Source organism: Fukomys damarensis, unplaced genomic scaffold (assembly GCF_012274545.1).
Source record: "Fukomys damarensis isolate Sample0158 unplaced genomic scaffold, DMR_v1.0_HiC HiC_scaffold_18, whole genome shotgun sequence".
Classification (NCBI taxonomy): Eukaryota; Metazoa; Chordata; class Mammalia; order Rodentia; family Bathyergidae; genus Fukomys; species Fukomys damarensis.
This window is the reverse complement of record NW_022900930.1, coordinates 10,287,915-10,311,744: the sequence shown is the minus strand read 5'-3', so window position 1 is coordinate 10,311,744 and position 23,830 is coordinate 10,287,915. Positions and strand designations below refer to the sequence as shown.

The 23,830-nt window shown below is 34.6% G+C and overlaps 1 protein-coding gene across 5 annotated transcripts in view; it reads right to left on the bottom strand.

The window, feature by feature from the left end:
- The window catches only part of Tex15 (testis expressed 15, meiosis and synapsis associated), a 73,914-nt gene that overhangs the window by 16,604 nt on the left and 33,480 nt on the right, over positions 1-23,830 (bottom strand). For 3 of the 5 annotated variants that reach the window (XM_033765380.1, XM_033765379.1, XM_033765381.1), the window contains 4 exons: positions 19,722-19,890; positions 7,708-7,945; positions 2,196-2,342; positions 1,135-1,297 (listed from right to left, as the gene is read on the bottom strand). In XM_033765380.1, the coding sequence (XP_033621271.1) occupies positions 1,135-1,297; positions 2,196-2,342; positions 7,708-7,945; positions 19,722-19,890 (717 nt within the window). Of the gene's footprint in view, positions 1-1,134; positions 1,298-2,195; positions 2,343-7,707; positions 7,946-19,721; positions 19,891-23,830 lie in introns of those variants that run through there. The other 2 variants (XM_033765382.1, XM_033765383.1) reach the window with 2 other exon arrangements.

The following is a 23,830-nucleotide window of genomic DNA, read 5'->3' as shown; positions in this document are numbered from 1 at the left end:
TATGATTAAAATTTGTTCTCAGCAGAGAAAACAGACAGAGATAAGACAGTGAATACCAAGCCAATAAATGATTCACTGAAAGCTCTGGTCAAGAAACTTAAAAATGGATTCTGACAATAGAAAACTCAAGGGGAAAAATGAGAACCAAGACCTGTCATGTAAAGGTATAAGATCATAGTAATGAATGTAACTGTACTGTCTACCTCGAATGTACCAATACATTCAATAAAAAAAGAAAACTTAAATAGGAAATTTTTTTCTCTTAGCCCTTATTTTCCAATATTCTGATATTTAATGGCATGTATGTATTAGTAGGCAAAATTGTCTCCCATCTACTGTTACCTTGCCTCTTTCCACTCTATCATGGGAGAAAAAGAGGAAAGAAAGGAGAATGATGTAGGGGGAAGAAAACCCTCCAAATCTCACAAAATCTTTTTCAGGAGCTAAAGCAAACCATTACTCCTCTGGCATTCACTGCACAATAAGTTTTCCTATAAACTGAAGGGTTTTAGATTTCAGATTCTTCTGAAATTCACTGTTTGTGAATCTTCTACCTTGAAGGCAACTGCAGACAATATTCTTAATAATTCTGTGTGAGGAATAGCTTCATGGTGTGGAATTTTTACTGGCTTGATAAGCTTTGGATTTTGGAGCATTTTACATTTTGGATGAGGGATGCTCAATATGATTATGTAATTAAAAATGTGAAAAATGAAAATGAATTTTCTTTCTAAATTTATAGAAATTTATTCCTTAAACCTTCAATAATAAAGGAACTTATAAAAAACTATTTTCTGGGCCTGGGATTTAGCTCAGTGGTGCCATCACATGCCTCAGAAGTGAAAGGTCCTAAGTTCTGATCCCTGGTACCAAAACAAACAAATAAACAAACAACAACAACAACAAAAACCACACAAAACCCTCCACAACTATTTGCTTAGAGATGCACAATACATTAAAAATATTTAGCAATTTTAGGACCAGCACAATGCTACTGAAATAGAATAATACATATATTTTACCAGGGAGGCTGGGGATTTAGCTCAGCAGTTTTGCCACCTGCCTTGCAAGCCTAAGGACCCAAGTTTGTTCCCTGGTGAAAAAAAAAAAAAAAAAAAAAATCATATATTTTACCAGGCTTCTTAGGAAATCCTGTTGTGAGAAATCTCAAAGTTGTTTTAAGGTGTCCATTATCCATTTTTTGACCAATAAATTTTACTGTTATTATTGCATATGGGAGACACTGCCTAGGCTTATCTACTGGCTTTGAAAAGGCACTGTATTCATAGAAGTATACCTGAAGGATAAAAAACAGAAACAAGTTCGTGCTGATGAATTTTGGCAGTTAAACTCAAGCTCTTATTTTAAAAAATGCTGCATACCTGTATGATGTTACATAATTTATCTACTTCAATGTACCATTCCCTCCTGTCTGATTCAACCCAGATTTTAAAAAGATATACAAAATTCCTTTTTTTTTTCCACCACATATTTGCAATGTTTGCAGAAACAGACACAATCTGTTTTTAAAACAGGAAGTATTATGCCACAAAAGTTAAATGTTTTGCATACATTCTGAACCTTTGCATTATATTTTGCTTGATAAAAAATTAGGAAAATAATACTTTTTACATGTAGAAAGAAGTATATCTTCCTATTTAGAAAATTTATCTTCAGTTAATTATACATAAAATTTAACCTTCTATAGAACATTAGAAGCCAAATGTGAAAGGAAATTGCCATTTCACTTCATGGCTAATATGTACATAAAGCTTTTCATATTTTACAAAGTACAAAGAATCAGTAATATTGTTTCAAAACAGCCTTTTCATTTTAAAATTATAAATAAATCATAACCGTATAATTATGGAGTACAAATGGCTAACACACACACACACAAACACACACACACACACACACACACACACACATATATATATATATATATATCAGAATGATTAAATGAAACTAACACATCTGTCATTTTTTTCATGGAGAAACATTTGAAATTTACTCTCAGTAATTTAAAAAATAAATTACTATTAATTATGGTGCTCTTGCTGTGAAGTCTTTGAGAAGTTGGTATGGGTTCCAAGTTAGGAATTAATCTGTGGAACATCTAAGTAAAAGTAGCCACCAGACTAGGCACTATATTAAGTGAATTTCAAGTCATATGAAACCTAATGCTAACCTACCACTGAATTGTAGGCTTGTAACTCAATGGAATCTTTCAGAGAAGGTACACTTCTTGACATATGGCAATCAAAGTTAGGAGAAGGATCCAAAGAAACTTTGTTTATATCCATAGAAGGTTGAATTTTCTTTACTTTCCCAAAAAGAACCTAAGAAAAAGAATACATCAGAGCACTTTAAACTTTCACACATCAACAAAGTAAAGCTAATACTTTTTTGATGTGTCCTACATAAATGGGATGATTTACCATGCCAATTTTATCAATTCTCCTCCAAATTAAACTAAGGTTAGAGCAGTTCCAGTAACATTTTAAGAAAATCTACCTTTGGAAATGAGTTTTAGTCTAAAACCTTAGCTAGAAAACAATCAAGAATATCTAAAAAATTATTTTAAAATTTGGAGTCAAAAAAGAGAAAGAGAGAATGATGGTACACAACAGGTGACTTGCAGTTTCAGATATTAAAACATTTTAATACAAGAAAAGGTAGAGGAATAACAAAAAAACAGAAAATTAAAACCCCAGAAGCAAGTTCACATAGATATGAAAAATATAGCATACTATTAAAGGTATCATTTTAAAGAAATGAAATGAAAAAAGATTATTCAATAAATGGTAGGGATCGATGGAAAAAAATAAATTTCTTTGTTAATCTATAAGCTAAAATAAATATCAAATAAGTTAAATATTTAAGTATTAAACAAAAGGAAAATACTGTGAAAGAAATATAGGCAAATATTTATCTACAATCAAAGTGTGAAATCTTCTAAGAAATAATGCCAGCAAAGACTGGCAACGTAGCTCAGTAGCAGAGCTCTTGCCTAGCATGCTATCTTTGTAACTTTTCTGTCAATCTACAATTATTCAAAATAAAAAGCTTATTAAAAAAACAAAATTATACAGACAAAAATCTAGCTCAAAATATTTAGTCAACTGATATTTACAAATCAGACACAAGTAAAAATGAAAAAAAAAAACCCAAGGAAATGGCAGAGGATATTAAAAGGCAATTCACTAAATATAGTCAACAAATACAGAGTCCACCAAAAAAAATGCATATATACTTCAGGAAAAGAAAAGTAGTTTGATATATTTTCAACAGATAGCATTGTCCTTTTAGGAAGAATGTTAGAGGATGTCATATATTGCAGAAAACCCACTATACTGCAGGCTCCTAAAGAAATTGAAAATGCAGGTACAGCAATGACCAAGGTTACCCAAAGCAGCAGTTCACTGTACTAATCAATGTTTGGAAGCTAACAGCCACCAACTTGAGCATCTCTTGTAATTGTATAATTGTAGAGGCCAAAGGTAACATATTAATTTCATGATGTTTAAATAAATTTAGTATTAAAATACAACATTTTCTTTAGGTGTATATACATTTTTTTTGTGAACTCTATAAACAGCAGAAAATTTAAACTCAAGAACAACCACAATAAAGACAAAATACTGAATGAATAATGACAAAATAGTTTCATATACCAGACTGGCAAAAAAATTTTAAGAATTAAGGATTAGTGAGGATGTAACTTAACAGCTGTTCTCATATATCAAATGGTACAACCTTTCTCAAGACAAGATACTACATATCAAAAGCTGTAAAAACATACATCTTTAACTCTTAATCTGACAAATAGGAATAAATTCTTAGTAAATAGGGCCAAGATATAGTTCAGTGGGAGAGCATGTGCTTAGCATGTGGTAAAAAAGTCTTAGCATATTTACAAGGATGATCAAAATAGTATTTAAGAGTTACAAGGATGATCACAGTACTTAAGGGTTAAAAAAAAACCTGATATATCTCAACATTATGAAATTTGTTAGCAAATCCCTGGTATACTCAGGCTAGTTTCAGCTCATAGCACAGTAAGCAGTCACCCTTACCCAACCCTTGGGACCCCATGGCGAGAAGCTATGTGTGTCCTGCAGCAGCTTTCACATCATTTTTAGGAGTCAGGGACAGCAAGAATAAACACTAAGGATCACTAATCATTCCTCATAAAAAGTGCACACAGAGGTGGTAGCTCCTGCCCCTGTCCTTTTCAGCTAAAAAAAAAAAAAAAAAAAAAAACCTTCAAGATTTAAAGGGCCAGTGCCTTCCCATCCCCTACTCCAACCTTGGAGGTAGACATCGAAGATTAAGACATTTAAAAGCAGACACCAAGGACTGCAGGAAAAGCTCAGTGGTAGAGTTACTTGGCTAGGTAGGTTTGATTGCTGGTACCACCAAAACAAAAAACAAAAAACAAACAAACACCCCAAACCAGACCCCTCTATAAAAAATCCAAAACCAGAAACCAAAAACAAAAAACTCCAACAAATATGGAGGAAAACAGAAGTCACAAAGTAGAGAGGAAGTTGCAGGCTCAGAAAAGGACTTGAGATATTACGTTTACATTTCAGACTGATCTTTGTGAGAGAGACATTCTATAACAACAATAAAAACACAAAACCCAAAAACAAGGAATGAGGGAGACATAATTTCCAGAGTTATCACTATTAAATTCAAATGTTCAGCAACAAAAATCATGAAATATACAAAGAAATAGGAAATTTTGGCCCAATGAAATGGGGAAAAATAACAACAGAAACTGCCTCTGAATAAAACCCAAAGGCTGGGCCAGGGGTTTAGCTCAGTGGCACTGCACCTGTCTCGCAAATGCAACGTTCTGAGTTCGACCCCTGATACTAAAAAACAAAACAAAACAAAAACCAAAAAAAGCCTGTAGGCAGACCTACCTATTAGACCAGTGCTGATGAATCTTTTAGAGCTTTCAATGATACAAACAGCCCACTGCAGCATGTGTGCCATAGGTTTGATACCACTGTACCAAAGATTTTAATACAAATGTATTAAAGATGCTTAAAGAATTAAAGGTAAGTGAATCAAGTGAATAATATATTCACAAAATAAAACTATCAGTAAAGAGGTAAAAAAAGCCCTAACAAAATCCCAGAAAAAACATCAAGTCATGAGAGAAAAAGTGGACATTAATTTTTATGTTGGTAGTTCTGGGGATCACACCCAGCATCTTACAGATGACAGGCAAGCACTCCATACCCACAGCCTATGGCAATTAGATATTTCATACCTAATAACAGACCATCAAAATGTTTGAAGCAAAAACTGACAGAATGAAAGGAGAAATATTTTTACAACAGCAATGGAGACTCTGATAACCCACTCTCAATTATTAGTAAGGAAACACAGAACAGGAACACACACAATAAACCAATTAGATCTAATGTGTAGAACACTACCTACAGCAGCAGCATACACATGGAATATTTTTCATGACAGGCCATATGGTAGGCAACCAATTAAGTCTCGGTAGACTTAAAAAGACAGATAAAATATAAATTACATTCTCTGTGGGGCCAGGGATTTAGCTCAATGTTTCTGGCACTTGCCTCGCAAGTGCAAGGGCCAGAGTTCAATCCCTGGTAAAAAAAAACAAAAACAACAACAACAACAAAAGAATTACATTCTCTGAGGTTAGACATCCAACAACAGAAGGGTAATTTGAAAATTCACAAATTTTTGGAAATTAAAACAATATGCTTTTAAGATAATCACCAAAAGAAGAAATTCTAAGAGAAATTAAAAATGAAAAGATGAAAGAAAAAGAAAAAACAGCACACTTAATGTACGAGCCACAGAGAAAGCAGTGCTATGGTGAATTTACAGATATAAATGTTTATATTAACAAATAAAGATCTGATATCAGTAACCTAATAAATAACTACAACTTTAGAAACTAAAAGAAAAACAAAACCAAGTTTGTAAAAGGAAGAAAACAACATCTATTAGACCAGAGGTAGGCAAAATATGGAACAGAAAAACGTGTAAGCTGGCTGGTCCTTTTTATTTTAGGCGCTATGGAAGGTAGTGATGATAAACCTTTTAGAGCTCTTGATGATACAAATAGCCTGGTGTAGCATGTGTGCAGGTTTGCCACCACTGTCCTAAAGTATGCTAAGCAAGTTCTCTAACACTGAGATTCACTCCCAGGCCTAACATCAATTCTTCTAAAACTTTTCCCCTTAGAGGGGTTCTCTAAGTCATTTCAGGAAACCAGCATTAAAAAAGGAAGATAAAAAGTGTTGGCAAGTCTTGGGAGAAATTGGTTCCCTTATGCATGGCTAATAGCAGCTCTGGTAGAAAAAAAGCAAAAAGTAAGATGGTTTGCCAAAACTAAGAAAAGAAGCTGGGTGTGGTGGTGCACACCTGTAATTCAAACATGCAGGAGAGTGAGGCAGGAGGATCCCAGTGAGTTTGAGGTCATCCTGGGTTACATAGTGAGTTCAAGGCCCATCTGAACTACACAGTGAGACTCTATCTCAAAAAGTCAATGAAACAAAACAAAACAAAACCACACTAAGAAAAAACATTTTGCCATATGACCCAGTCATTTCACTTCTGAGCACATTCAAAATAACCAAGTGTAAGGTATTAAAGATACATTTATACATGCATGTTTACAAAGGCATTTAACACAGTCAAAATGTAGAAGAAAACCAAATGTCCACTGATAGATGAATGAATAAGCATAATATAGAGAAAATTCTGACAACAGGGATGAAAACTGAGGACCATTATGCTAAATAAAGCCAGTTACAAAGAGAATAAAGTAATACTGTCAAATTATTAGTACTACTTAGAGAAATAAAAATCATAGGACAGGCAATAGAATGGTGGCTGACAGGGTATGGAGAGAGGTGGAATGACAGTTATTGTTTAATGGGAAGTGTTCAGTTTGCAAATAAAGATGGTGGTGATGACTGAGCAACAATTTTAAATATACTTAAAACCACTGAACACTAAGACATCAAAATTTTGCTATATTTTATCTAATAAAAAAGTTGGGAAGAAATGACACAGCATATTCAGAAAACTAGAAAGAACAGAAAACTCCACATTGTGACGATCTGGTTTACCAGTGATAACTGAGTTCATTTCTTTCTGCTAAATCTGTGTATTTTATCACCCCATATAATAGTTTAACTTAATTTCCTAAACATTTAACATGATTGTGTAAGCATTTTCACATGTCTAAAAACTCTGTAAAACTCATGGCAATTAACAAATCATATTCCAGATAAAAGATGTATGATAACTTCACTATGCACTAAGGTAAAGCTTAACAATGTTTCACACACCTACCCCGTCATAAAAGTAGTCCAAAATTCCTGTAAACCCTGGATCCAATCAAGGCACAATTATCAAAATTAAGAAATCAACAGTGCTATAATACTATTAATTGAAATAACTGTTAAGAGTTTATATATTTTGGGAAGGCAAAAATGATGAAGGCTTTGTTTGAAGTTTTGCTTTGTGTTGCACCCAGTCAAGAGTCAGAAAAAGAAAATTGCAAATGTTAACAAAACTAATATAAATATTATTTTATAATTCAATAAAATTTAATGGTAATTTATGTTAATTGGAAAAATGTGTTCAGGTCAATTTAAAGCAAACCATCCACATGTGTAATATTTGTTTTATGGTACCTACCTTAAAAATTATAATACTTTCTACTGTAATGCTTTGATTACAAGCATAATTCAAGGCAATATCAACATGTCTAAATGTGTAAATTCCAAGATGAGGATTTCCTAGTATCTTCAAAGTAGATGCTTTAGTACTTAACCCATTCTGGTATATCTCTACCACATTTCTATAAGGAAGCGCTAAAAAGCAGAAATGTTCTTCAAGTTCTCTCCCATGTCTCCCAAGCTCACGCATTTCTGATCTAAAACAAGACAAATGATGTATATACAGTTAGATAAGAACTTTCAAGGAGACGATAAATATTTCAGCTTATCACAGAGAGCAAGAAAAATATTAATAGTATGTAGAGGTCATCTGAAGACCAAATTCAAGATTCTATATTCAGGACTTACAGACCACATTTGATATAGGCTAGGAATAGTAATAAGAACTAATGTTTCTTGAATGCTGCTAATATATCCAATCATAAACTTTACATGCATTTTTTGTCATTTTATTTTCAACTCAAGAAGTAATTATTGTTATACATATATATATATATATTTTTTGTTTGTTTGTTTGTTTTTTTGGTACTGGGGATTGAACTCAGGTCCTTGTACTTGCAAGGGAGACAGCGGAACCACTGACCTAAATCCCCAGCCTCTTCTACATATATTTTTAAATGAGGAAAATGAGGTTCAAAAAAGATAAAACTTGCCAGATGTGGTTTTTCTATAAAATGGAATACTACTCAGGCATAAGGAATGAGAAATTAGTTATTCATAGGAAAATCGATGAATAGTGAGGTCATACTCTTAAGTGAAATAAATAAGTCACACATGTGTAAATACCAAATAGTTTCTCTGGTATGAAAAACTAAAAGTGTAAATAAGATCCAAATGGTATAATTGACAATGTGAAATAGGAAGAAAAGGGCTAAAGGTGTAGGGGAAAGGAAATAAGGGAAAAGAAAAAATATGAGAAAATTAAGAGATGGAAAAAAAGTTTTTGTAAATAGGGAGGAGGGGGTAAAGGGAGGGCGGGGGGAGGGGAAAAAATGAGAACCAAGGCCTGTCATGTGAGTGTACAAGATCCCAATGATGAATGTAACTGTACTGTATAATTAAAAAGTACCAATAATCTCAATGAGAGAGAGAAAAAAAATAGATAAAACTTGCCAAAGTGGCAAATTGACAGAGTTGGAATCATACAGGGCAGATCTGCACTGTTTTTTTAAAAAATACATCAAAGGTCTGTGGCAAATAGCATGTGTTCATTCTGTGTTGATAATTCTTTCAATATTGCAAACTTTTTCATTTTACTGCTTCTGTTATGGGGGTTTATGGTGAGTGATCTAAAATGTTACTACTTGATTGTTTTGAGATACTGTTATGGCTTGTCTCTAGGTGTTCCTCCTTGCTGAAGCCTCATGCACTCATAGGTGGAGCTTTCAGAGATGGCTGGTTCTAAGGTGTGTGATGTTGTTTAAATTGTATGATTCTGGGATTAAGAATATGTGATTACTACATTAGTCCACTGATTGGTTAAGTATAGTTCTGGGTGTTGGTCTCTGTAGATAGGGTATAGGGGACAGAAAGAGGTATTTTGATTGTTTGCAGCGTGCTTCTTCTTCACTGCTTTGCTGCCTGCCATGAACTGTTTCTTCTCTGTGATGCTCCTCTGCTGTGCCACCCTGCCGTGGAGGCAGTCAACTATGAACTGAAAGAAATCTTTGCTCCTTTAACTTGTCTCAGCAACAAGAAAAGTAACTAAGACAGGCAGCATCAACCATGCCCACAGAGATGTGAGCTTTACTGATAAATGTTCTGCCTGTTTTGTGGACCAGCTGTACTGGTCTCTGCTCCTCTTCAGGCCCCTGCATTCTGAGATACAATATTGAAATCAGGCCAATAAATAACCCTATAGTGGCCTCAAGTGTTCAAGTGAAAGGAGGAGTTGTATACTACTCAATTTAAATGAAAAAGCTAAGTCACTAAGCTTGGCAAGGAAGGTGTCTTGAAAGCTGAGACTGGCTGAAAGGGAGGCCTCCTGGCCAAATAGCTAAGTTGAGAATGCAAAGATAAATGTTCTCGAGGAAATGCTAAAACGCTGTGGCAGTGAATGCATGTGTAAGAATGTAAAAATTTTTATTGCTGATACTGTATATAGTTTTGGTAGTTTAGCTAGATCAACAACCACAATATTGCCTTTAAGTAAAAGCCTAATACACAGCAAGAACCTTAACTCTTCAATTATATGGAACAAAACAGGTAAGTGTTAAGGTTTGTATCTAGATGTCTCCCCAAAGCCTTATGCAGTCACAGATGGGGCTTTTCAGAGGTAACTGGATCTATGGTGTGTGAATGTGGATTAAGGATGTGATACTGGGATTATGGGTGCATGGTACTGGGTTACATCACTACTTGGTTTATCACAGTTCTAGGTGTGGGTAATGGGAAGCCCTGCCCTGGGTGAGTGTGGCATCCCTCAAAAGTCTTGTAGCCTAGATGGGATAAAAGGGAAAGATAGGCTGCTGCTCACTGCCTCCTACCTGCCTTGCCATCGACTGTTTTTCCTCTGCAATGGGCTCTGCCACACTATCCTACCTTGGAGCCAGCTGCCTATGGACTGAAACTGCTATAAATTCTAGCTAAAATAGAACTCCTCCTTTAACTCTGAGTGTTGGTTATTTTGTCTCAGCAATGAGTAACCAAGACAGCAAGGATGCTACACAAGAAATGTCTGAAGCTACTAAAGGTTGGTTCATGAGGTTTAAAGAAAGAATTGTCTCTATAACATAAGGTGCAAGTTAAAGCATCAAGTGCTGATGGAGAAGCTACAGTAAGTTATCCAGAAGATGCAGCTAGGATAACTGATGAAGGTGGCTGCACTAACCAACGCTTTAAAGGTATATTTTCAAAAAGAAAACTGCCAGGGCCATAGATTTAGCTCAGTGGTGCCACCACCTTCCTTGCAAGCATAAGGGCCTGAGTTTGACACCCAGTCACATCCCAAGTTATTTGTATTTCAGGTGGGTTGTAACTCAACGGTCCATTGTACATGCAAATTCCTGTTTGTAAGGGGCAGAATTTAAGTTCTTATTAACCATGGAGGGAAGAATGTGTATTTATTAAATAAAGTTTTACAGATAGTCTTTATTTGTATGTTTTTACATCTATACAGATAAAAATACATTGTCAATTATTAGAGACATTGGCCATTCTTCAAGGATCTACACTGACAACTAGGTAAGGCAAGGTAATATTTGATTATAGATTTCCATCTTAGCAATAAGAAAATGATGACGCACCTCAGAAAAGATCATAATCAAAAGTACAGATGGGGCTGGGGATTTAGCTCAGTGGTTCTGCTGCCTGCCTTGCAAGCTCAAGGACCCAAGTTCCATCCCCGGTACCAAAAAAAAAAAAGTACAGATAATCCTGATTTTACTACTTTCATAAAACCTATTTAAGCATGTAAGACCTAAATCCCTTCTCCAAAACTGGCAGATTAGATGAGTGTGCTCTACTTGGCTGGCTCAGGAATGGGAGCAGCAGTAACTGCCACACCCGGTGGTACAATAGAGAAGCTTAGACACCACAGAAATGTGATTCCAAATGGTTACCTGGAATTGAGACCCTACAGAGCTTAGCAAATATATGTGTATACCACAAAAGCAAAAAATATTCTTGAAAACATACTTCTAAAATATATTTCCTGAGAACACCTTCCACAGAATTTATATAAAGTATATCTTGCACATAAACATTAATTTTACTTGCAAGAACAACTCACCACTAACAGTAGAATAACCTCTGACTACTTGATTAGATCATACCACTTTTCTCTCAGCTCCCAGAGATATTTCCTCCTCTTTATCTCACCTGCCCCCTTCTCCTTTCGTTTTGGTATTGGGGATCGAACTCAGGACCTTGCACTTGTGAGGCAAGTGGTGGAACCACCGAGCTAAATCCCCGGCCCTAATCTTCATTTTTGACTCCACATTTCAGCATCCTTGCTTACAATTTAACACTAGTAGAGATGTCTATGGTGACTGCTAAGGGTTCTCACAGAAAAATTAAAATACTTTCCATTACTTTTGTTGACTTTCTTGGTATTGAGAAAAACAATTTTCTGAGCATGACGCAAAAAGACCTCACATAAAGAAACACTAAAAACAGCATCAAAAAGATGAGGGGGAGATGGGAAACAAATGTATATTGTTTCAAGGTTCCTGTACTACACAAATACATTATCTGAACATATATATATACTGTGATAAAGCCATGTTACATAAACCTTAGAGTAGCATTTTTCAACAGTGACTCCATTGACATTTGGCCAATTATTTTACACCTAGGTATCTTGCTAGCTACATATTCTGTAGCTTTAAGGGATTCAGTGGAATTAAAAAAATATAATAAACATGTGACTCAGGGCTACAAAAACCACTGTAAATTAAAAGTAGGAAATATTTCCTATAGTTTGTATTGGTAATGATAGTAATAAATACTTTTTAGCTTTTGGTGTATGCTTTCAGAATTATATTTGAAAAAATTTTTATTATATAAATATAATTTATTTTTTAGACTATTTCAGGCTCTAAAAAGTTGTCGAAGTTTGGCATTCCAAAGCTATTCAGCCACTCAAGTTTGTTACAATATTCATTTTAATTAATTAATTAATTAATGGTACAGGGATCGAACTTGGGTCCGTGCACTTGCGAGGCAGGTGGCAGACCACTGAGCTAAATCACTGGCCTGAGTTTATGTTACAATATTAAATTACAGAAGCTCTGAATCTCATAGGCCAAGAAGTAAGAAGTGAGGTTAAAAAAAAAAAAAGAGCAAAGGCAGTTTTATTTGGGTGCAGAAGAGATGTGCAAATCGTGAGACAGAAGTTCAGTTAGAGACCAAAGAAATGTTTTACTAAAGGGAAAAGAATAAAGACTTATCAAAGTAATAAAAGGGGAGAGGGATGCAGTACATGAACTCAGCATTCTTTAGAGATATACAAGACTGAAGAAGTCTTGTGGTTGATACAAGTCAGGGTGGTTCTAAATTCTGTAGGTTCACTGAAATATTCAGGCCAAGGACAAACTTGACCCTCTCAAACCTCTTAATGTCTGTGAAGAAATGATAGTCTGGAAACTTTGCTTTGGTATTTTTGGTTCTCAAAATATTGTCTATGTAACAACTTGCCACTATTAGGAGTTTCTAAAGCTCACAAAAGGATTTTTGCTCTGTCTCTGACCACTGCAGCCGTTCTGACTTTTACTAATGTTAGGACTTCTAATCCAGAGGTGACAGGTAAAATGAATGTAGACAGGCCTTGTGTGTAAGATAATATGTAATCAAATAAGCATAAGAAACAGCACATACAAACTTCTCTATTAGAGACATTAATAAGCAGAGATTATTGCATGCTAAAATGCTATATCCACCATATACATAAAACAATGATTTTCTAGAAATATTTTCTAATGTTATATACTAATGATGAATACATAACAAAATCTGTCAAATATTGAAACTTACATCCTTTAAGTTCTGAAGCAGCAAGCTCAAAATCAACTCAGGTGATAAAATTCAGTTATATTCTTGCTTATATATTCATCATTTTGGTCATTTTTTCCTTACTACTATTTTATTAATTATTAAGTGCATGAAAGTAAAAGACTTAGATGAGAAAACTCACATTTATAAACTATGGAAGTTTGAACAGCACAACTTATGAGTGATAGAAACAGGATCAGAATTCTGTATATCCCTTTGAAGATAGTGAACTTTTAATTACCATGTTGTCTGCCCACTGAAAGCAACTACAATAAAGGTATAACTACTTTGGATGGACTGCCTATGTAATAATCACATCATACAGAATCAGTTCCAAAATAAGCTGCACATAGAAGGAAATCAATTTCTGTTGAGAAAATGAAATGCTACGAAGTGTATAAGTTTAATTGGAAACAAAAGTATAGATAAGATATTTAGCTCACATATACTACCTCGTCTGTACTTCTGGGGACCCCCAAATAAGAAATTAAAGTAGTTAAGAAAAAGAATTTTTTTTCTCCCAGTGCCAGGGATCAAACTTGGGACCTTGTGCTTGAAAAGCTGGCATTGGAACCAATGACCTAATCCCCGGCCTGAAAATATGCTTTTTTAGTTAAGTAAAACAAGATTATTTCTTAGGACAGCTTGAAAGGGTGCTTAGTTTTCAAACCTATCAGCTTTCTAGCAGTAAGTTTCTAGCTTGAAGTATAAAATATTATTCTACTTTTCTTTGGAGGATATGTTCCAAGATTCTCAGTGGATGCCTGAAACTAGCAGATGGCACTAAACCCACTAATGCCTTTCTACCCTAACTAAGCACACTTCATCACACACTGTGACCCTAACTTTTGCAGTCTGAGGTGTGACAGCAAAACTTGTATTAATTAATTTTTTCTTCTTTATAACTTCATGGAAAATTCATTTCTATATCTCAGCAACCTCAGCTTACAATTTCTTGCTCCCCAAGGATTTTCACTTTCCGGCTTCTCTTTACATATCTGAATTACTACATCTAGCACTGTGGAGAAGAGTACTATATATAGATAAACCAGGTGGCTACTAAATGACCAATGTGGGGATAGCATATTATAGTATGGATATGCTGAACAAAGGAATGATTCTCATCCTAGGCAGGATGGAGCAGTATGGTATGAGATTTTTATCATGTCAGAACAGTGTACAATTTAAAATCAGTTCTGGAATTTTCAATTTAATACTTTGAGATTAAAGTAACTGCAAATTAAAACTATAAATGAAGGGCTAATGCCTCTTTTCATATGCTTCATACTAAATGAAACAGATAACTAACTAAAATTGGGATTCAAGGGCTGGGGCTTTAGCTCAGTGGTTCCAGCGCCTGCCTGGCAAGAGCAAGGGCCTGAATACGATCCCTGGTACAAAAAAAAAAAAAAGAAAAAAAAAGGGATTTGACAAAGCTTTAAGAAATCTGCAAACTCACAAAAGATGTGGTGTATTAGTTTTCTATTATTGCTGTAACAAATTAACAAAAACAGTGGATTAAAAGATTTTTTTTTGTACTGGGGATCAAACTTGGGACCTTGTGCTTGTGAGGCATGTGGCAGAACCACTGAGCTAAATCCCCTTCCCCTAAAAGATTTAACTTTACTATTTTATACTAGTAGGTTCAAAAGGACTTCACTGGTCTAAAATCAAGGTATTGTTTGGACTGTGTGTCTTTCTGTGTTCTAGGGGAGGATCTTTCTCTTTGGTGAAAGAATTCAAATAATGGTAGTTATAGTACTAAATCCCTGTTCCCTTGCAAGTTAGTAGCCGAGGGCCCTTTCAAGTCTGTATTCTTTGACTTATAATTTCCAACTCACCTTTAAAGCCAGCAAAAAGGCAGGCTAAGCTCCTCTCAAATCCCCTTTCTCTGCCTCAAATTGGCAGGAAGATCACCAGTTTGAGACCAGCTGGGTTACATACCAAGTTCAAGACCCACCTGGACTATATAGAGACCTTGCCTCATAAAGCAAAAACAAAAATCTCTTTTTTTTCCTTCCTCTCCATGCTGACCTACTTTTCTATCTTCTTCCATTTTAAAACATTATTCATTTATTCAGCCATTAAGATGCTGGGAGTTGAACCCAGGGCCTTTGGACTAGGCTACATACTCACACTTTTTATTTATTTATTTATTTATTTAGGTACCGGGGATTGAAATGGGGTCCTTGCACTTGCAAAGCAGGCCACTGAACCACTGAGCTAAATCCCCGGCATCAGCATTTTTTATTTTGAGACAGAGGCTTGCTAAGTTACCCAGGTTGGGCTCAAATTTGTGATCTCTTGCCTTAGCCTCCTCCCTCAGTGCTGAGATTTCAGATATGTGTCACTGTGACTGGATGTTCATGTGATGAAACCAGACCCACTTATAAAATACTCACATATCTCAAGGCCTGCAACCTCAAACACATTAGGAAAAGTTCTGTCATGTAAGGTAACAAACACATTCACAGGTTCTGGAGATTAGGATGTCTCTGGGGGAGCTTTATGCAGCTTATCACATGCAGACTCTGAACTTAGCCCCTCAAATGATAGGAACTCTTTTTTCCCCAACTCACCAGTTTTATCTTTATTCATGTCAGAGTCCTCTCTCATGGTCAGAAGAAGGCTGCTAGGAAAAAGTAGGCCTACATGCTTCCTTACAACTACTGGCATACTTCCATTTTTCCAGGATTTTTTAGAGCAAATCTCAAGCCGTTTTCTACTGAACTATTTTGAGTAGGCTTGCACATAAGTAAAACTATAAAGCAAGGGGATGGGACAAAGAATGGTTTAGACTATATGAGATCAAAAATTAAGGAAACCGCAGTTTACTATAGTCTATTTACTTGGCTATTCTTTATACACACTCTTCTGCCAACATTATCTATCTATCTCAAAAATGCTCATGCCCATAAAGCTCTTCAATTCACCTTACAAGAAGGGAACTATCCAAAGTCCTATCTGATTATTATATCTAACTACAGATTCATTACGTGTGTGAAATGCTTTCATTTCTAACAGATTTGTTACAGGTCTATATAATCAACATCTATTTAGGCAATCTATGGAACCTAAAATACAGCAGTGCAGAAATATGACAGCTACAATTAAATTAAGAAAAGTAAAGAATGATGTAACAATGATCAGTGTTAACTGGTCCTCAATGCAAAGAATATCCTTCTTAAAAGGAGGAGCTATGATTTCTTGTCCTCAAAATTCCAAAAGCTAGTAATCATAAGCAAGAGATCTTACACACAATGACTGAGATAAAGAATTTCTGTCTTCTGGCAACAAGCCTGGGACCTTCTCTGCACAAAAATATGAAATCTACAGTGGCCTTGACCTTTGGATTTCAATTTGAAATAATAATCAGTATGGAGATTTCTCAAAGAACTGAAATTTGACCCAGCTACCTTCCTGCTAGGTATCTTGCCTAAAGAGTTTAGGCCATCATACTACAGTGATACATGCATGCCAAGGTTTATAGCAGCACAATTCATAATAGCAAAATCCTGGAAGCAGTCTGCATATCTATCAGGAGATGACTGGATAAAGAAAATGTGGTATCTATGTGTAATGGAATAGTACTCAGCTATAAAGTATGACAAGTTTGAGGCATTTGTGGGAAAACAGATGCACCTGGAAAAGATAATGTTGATCAAAATAAACTAGATGCATGAGTTTAAATATTACATGGTATCTCTCACTTGAGTGATGCAATGTACAAACAAGGAAAATGACTAAGGGTGGATAGAAAAGGACACAGGTATGGATCTACTGCAATAGGGAAGTAGTCAAATGGAACAAGGTTGAGGGATGAGAAGGAGAGCAAGAGGAATAAGAAAAGATATGCCATGTGCAGGAACCTAATAACCCTAATCAAATGCAAAAACTGTATTCCGTAACATGAGCTAAGGCAAATAATATCTGTAAGTGCGAAAAAGGGGATGCAGAACCAGAACAGGAGGAGGGAATGGGAACAAAGATGAAAGGGCTTTAAAAAAATAAGAAACAAGATGTAATTACCCTGAAAATTGTAGGGACCTTAACAGAGCAGATAGGCAGGGACATAAGGCAAAGTGGCTGACGTGGCAGATGGCAATAAAGTGACCACACACTTATTAGAAATGACCTCTTATGGATTCTTCTTTCTAGTTCTGTAAAATATAGTGTTGGAATTTCAATTGGCATTGCACTGAATCTGTACAGCAGTTTTGGTAGTATGGCCATTTTCATTACTATGTTGATTCTTCCTACCCAGGAGCAGGGGATATTTTTCCATTTTCTTATATCCAAACATGTTCATTGGAAGAGGATAGCATCTTTTATAAGGGGTGCTGGAAAAACTGGCTTTCTGCATGCTGAAGACTAAAACTAGACCCGTATGTCTCACCAGGCACTAAACTGAAATCAAAATGGATCAAAGATCTAAGTACTAAAACAGAAACATTAAATCTGCTTATGAAGGTGCTATACTCATCAGTGGGTTTAACCATTGATGAGTTCAGTAGCTACGTGCTGTTAAAAGGGGAAAGAAAGAAGGGACTGGAATTAATATGAGTAAATGAAAAAATGGAAACCAAGTCTGTAAATAGCAGTGGAGGGGTTGAAGGGAGGGGAGGGGAATGGGGAAAAAATAAGAATCAATATAGATTACGTAAAGGTACAAATTTCAAATGATGAATGTCATTATACTGTATAACTAAAATGTACCAATAAAATTAATCAAAAAAGAGATGAAATAAATAGGGGAATCAGAGGAGGGGGATAAAGGGAAGGAGGTAAGACAAGCTGTAGTATATAACTGTACTCACTCTCCAAGATGACTGTAAACTGTATGTATTGCAAACGTATAAAAAATACACTCGAACACTAAAAAAGAGATTAAAGTATACCTTGACATTTAAACACCCTGTATACTGCAAGATTCAGTTTTATACTATTAACACAAAACAAAATTCATAGCACAGTAGGGCTATGAAAAACCACACCAATGAGTCCTATAAAGTACTATGGGAAAGAAATGAAATTTGTGTAACTGAGCTAGTACTTATGAAAATAATAAATCCTGTAACTACTGAGTCATTTAGAATTTTTTAAATTAAGTTTAGTGGTACATTTTAGGTATACAATATAATGACATTCATCATTGGAAATGTGTACCTTTATATAATCTTTCTTGGTTCTTATTTTTTCCCCATTTCCCTGTTTCCCTTTTAACCGCTCCAGCTCTCCCTGTTCACAAGACTTATTTCCATTTTTTCATTTTTTTTGGGTGGGTACCAGGGATTGAACTCAGAACCTTGTGCTTATAAGGCAGGCAGCAGAACCACTGAGCTAAATCCCTGGCCCTATTTTTTCACTTTTTCATATTAATTCCATTCCTTTCTTTCCTTTCCCCAACCCATCTCACTCCCACTTGAGTCATTTAGAATTCTAACATGCTCTATATTATTTAGTAGTTGTTTAAATTTTTCTAACACTAACCAGTGCAAGTAACCAAAAGAACAAAATTACAAATGGCTAACAGAACCAAAGTCAATAATAATGCCAAAAATTCATCTTAAATTAAACTGTTCCTTCAATGCCAAACTGTCAGGATATATACTATCCTTTCTACTATTATGAAAAGTGTAGTTTTTAGAGGAAAGAGAATATGCCCAACTAATTTTGTCATTTTCACCAATTTCAAATCTCCAAACTTCTACCATAGAGACAGCATATTTGAGTTCAGAAGAATTGATTCTAAAACAAAATAAAAACCCAAACAAGTTCCATGGGTTTATAAAGCTATACTTAGGTGTTAAATATGAAAATGCAAAATAGTAAAGATAATAAATTTATAAAATGAAAATGCTAATTTAAATTTTTCTCACACAAAATGTATACTATAAGGATACAAAATGCTTACAAAAAGAACTTTTTGTATGCTTTTATTTTTTCTTATAAAAATAACAATTATGAAATAAATATTTCGACAAAAGCTAAAGGGGTATTTTTAAAAAGTTGTCAGGAATAATAGTGTCAACCCAGAAAGCATGTTCTATTGGAACAGGTGGAAACAGCTAGATATAATCCCCACAAATTAAAAGATAAAATCAGTTTAAGAGTTGGGACCACAGAAAAAAGTTACTTTCTGATTATGTGAACTGCTGCTTTACCTTATCCAGGAGATACACAGGATCTACAAAATTGTTATTTAATAAACGTGCCTCTGAAAAACTTACAAGATCAGAAAATCAGAAGAGGATATCTGAAACCTGATTACATTAATTCATATAACCAATCAAGTATCATACTCATCTTTTCAATATTATAAAAGGCTGTAAAAGTTAACAAAAGAATCTACTTTCTTATAATGCTTATTAAATAACCTTTGTACTTACTTTCTTAGTAATACACAAGTAGAAATAAATTAGCATAAGGCTTCATAATGAAAACAAAACAAAATCTCTTCTTGTTTAGGTCATAGTAACTTACCTTTTAGCAGTAAAATTTTTTTCCAGCTCCTCATTGTGAACCAGTTTTGTATCCCCAAACTGCCATGATGATGACTGGAGATCACAGCTTACATCAAGCCTACACTGGTTAAGAGTCTCATGTATGAAACTATATTCTCTAGTATTGGTGCCACAAGGTGATGAGTAAACTAAAGAAAAAGCAAAAGGGAAAGTAGTTAATTGTGTTTAAAGTGGTCACAGTTGCCCATATCACAACGGTACAAGCTAACAACCTACATTTCAGTTTCTACCATAATAAAGTGGATCTCTGATACTTGACATAAATGAAAACATTAACCTTGTTTTCTCCATTTACCTCCTGGAGTTTTCAGAAGCTGACATTTACAGATATAGCACAGTCCTAGAATTCAGGTTACTCATTTTCAACTTAAGTTGTACAATGACTCTACAATATACATCATTATACACCCGGTACTACTGTTAGCACATGAATATTTCTTAGTATTTTCCAAGTAAAGAAAAAGCAACACCTGTACCAGAAAACTACTCAGTTATTTTGACGTGCACAGGTATCAGGACATCTTTATAAGCTGTTGACTGATACAGCAGCACGAGTAAGAAGAAAGAGACCTTCTCCGGACAATGACCTATGTTTTAGGCTATATTAAACAGACACATAAAAGACTAAAAAAATCTTAAGGAAGAGGAACCCAAGAAATCCGGAAGAAAATGCAGTTGATTCTTGTCACAAACACTGAATTAGTGGATGCTGCACTACTGTTCTTACAGAAAGGGTTGGGTTCCTGCAAGTATATGGTCAATTTTTGACAGTGGAAATGCTATTTGGGTAACTAACATAGTTTCCTCTGTCAGCATTCTTGTGAAACAAACCAGTGTCTTTAGTGTTGAAAGCTTGCTCTTCCATATACGCCTTTTTCCTATATAACATTTGACAGGCATTTAAAAAAATTATTTCTGAACTTCCTGATCTGAGGAACTTACTTGCCTCTAAGTTCAACATTTCTTTTTATGTTATACCACCTTTTGGAATGTATGAATGAGCCAGCACTAGCCCAATGGGTCAAACATTTTCCTAAATCTGGGTAATGTGACCTTAAGTTCTGTCTGCTTTTAGCTTCACAAGAATCCTTATAAGCTGTCATTTAGCTGCTTTTCCATAACTTCACCAGGCACAAGAGACATTACCTTAGCACTTTTGAGTGAGGCCTAATGTAGTAACTGTAAAACTTCTTTCTCCTTTCTTCTGGATGTATCACATTACTGATACATTAATATTGAACTCAAACTCAGAAAAGCTTACCTAAAACATGTTATGTTCCTGAGCTTAGGAACATTAGGATTCACTTCACTTTTGGGAGATATTTTAAATGATGAAACCATTAATCAAAATGAAAAACAAAACAGAATGAAACACCAAGACTACAGAAGGGGCACTTGTTGCAATATAAGAGCTGTAACAAGGCAGCAGAATATCACCTCATTTGACCTTGGCAAGGACCATGTGCACTGGGGAACTAAAAAAATTTTGGCCACTTTCCACCTGTCTATTAAAGCAATGATGAGTATAGATTTTGGGCTTACAAATTAAAAAGCACTGCTGATCATTGAATGAGAATTTTATTAAGGAGAACTCACAGAATCCTCAAATAATGAAGAATGACTATACAGAAGGTGCAAAGCAATTTCCATATATATAGATCTAATTAACAGACTTAATATTCAATGATTAATTCAGCCAAAAAAGTTAAAACAATGGCAAATACAATATAAAATATTACAAATAGCTGATTTTCAAAAAGAACTCATCTTCCCATTTTCAAATCTATTGACTCAAACAAAATTTTTATTTTAATATTTATAAGAACTGTTATAAATTTTGATATAATTTTATAACATGCTTTTGTGGATGAACGTGTTTTTCTCTATTTTGAAATAAAAAGATTTACAGGAAGTTGCAAAAACAGAACAAAGTGCTCCTGTTCCCTCAGTGGAAACTTCTTACATGACTATAATACAGCATCAAAACAAGGAAAATAACATCATTACAATCCATAGACCTTTTTTCCAATCTCACATGCACTTATTTCTATGTGTAATATGCTATGCAATTTTATCATGTGTGCAGAATCATATAACAGCTACTACAGGATACAAAACTATTTGATAACCACCAAGATCTCCTTTGCATTACTCATACACACACTCACTCTCTCACATTCACACTAACAGCACCCCTTCCCTAAATCCTGGAAATTGCTAATCTAATTAGTAATTACTAATGACATTTCACAAATGTTTCATAAATGTGATTTTGTAGTATGCAACCTGTGGAGGCTTATATTTACTCAGCATACAATGCCCCTAAGATTCAACCAAGTTGTGTTTATCAAATCATTTCTTTTTATTATGTAATATTCTATGCTTTCAATGTACAATCATTTAATAATTTACTCATTTGAAATTTGGGCAGTTGTCAAGTTTTGGCTATTATAAAACTAAAACTGAAATGACTCTTCATGTATAGGTTTTTGTGTACACATAACTTTTCATTTCTCAAGGATAAATGCCAAAAACTAGGACTGCTGGATCATGTGGTACATGCAGGTTGTCTTTAAGAAACTACCAAAATTTGCACCAAATTTTGTATGGTGGCGGTGCTATTTCAATGTTCCTGCTAACAATTTATGAATGATTTGGTTTCTCTTTCACCAGCATTTAGCACTGTCATACTTTCGTTTTTTTAGCTGTTCTAACTGAGTAGTTACAATTTGTGGCTTTCATATGCACTTCCTTAATGGATATGATGCTGAACATCTTTTTACTTGTCATCTATATCTTTTTCCTGTTTTCTAACTGAAATTTTTTCCTAATGATTTTTCAAAGTAATTTTTATGTCTTGAGTTCTTTGTCAGATACTAGATTTCCATCCAAGTATTTTGTGCCATTTTTGACTTGTATTTCCACCTTCCCACCAAGGTTTTCCACAGAGCAAAACTTTCTAGTTTTGACAAAAACAATTCATTTTTTTTTTATAGACTGCTTTTGGTGCCTAAGGACTCTTCACCTAGGCCAAGATCCTGAAGATATTCTGTAGTGTTTTGTATTCTCACATTTAAACCCAGGAGTTAGTTCAGATTACTTTTGTGTCAGGTTAAGGTGAAATGTTTCTTTTTTTTTTTTTGATGTCCAAATGCTCTAGCAAAAATTTCTAGATTATCTTTTCTGAACTGAATGTATCTTTGTTGAAATAAAATGAAAGAAAATAAATTCAGCATATTTGCATGCCTCTGTATCTGGAATCTCTATCTGTACCACTGACTATCAGTCTATCCCTCTGTCAGTATCACAGGTCTTAATTAATGTAGCTAAACAATAAGATTTCACAGAATAATTCCACATAATTCTGTTTAAAACTTCTAGCTATTCTCACTTCTCTTAAGTTAATGTAGAATGAGCTTGTATAGTTTCAAGACAGGGGAATTTTGATAAGAATGTCAATTAAAACTACAAATAAATTTGTGAACTCAAACCTTTATTCTGTTGTTTTTGAATCCACGAACACAGTATATCTTTCCATTTATTGAAATTTCCCTTTTCTTCATATTTTATAATAAAGTTTAAAGCATGAAGTTCATGTTTTGTTAAATTTACACATAAAGTATTTTATTTTTGAGTATTATAAATATTGCCTTCCATTTTGATTTCTATGTATTCTTTACTAGTATATCAAATTTTTTATTTGGGTTTTTTTTTTCTGGTATCAAACTCAGGACCTTGTGCTATTTGGATCTTATATCCAGTGATCTTGGTAAACTTGCTTAAAGGTCTCCTCCAAACCTTTCTTGCAGATTCCTTGGGATTCTGTAGGTACACACATCAATAAATAGGGACAATTTTAATTCTTCTAGTCTGTTCATTCCTTTCCTTGACTTTTTCTGCTCATTAAAGCTTCCAGCATTGTTGAGGAAGAATGGTGGAAAAAAAAAAAGGCCAGCCATGGTAGTGTGTGCCAGTTGTCCTAGCCTGGCAAATTGAGGCAGGAGGACTATTTAATCCTAGGAATGGAAGGCCAACCTGGTCAACACAGCAATGCTCTTGTTTTAAAAA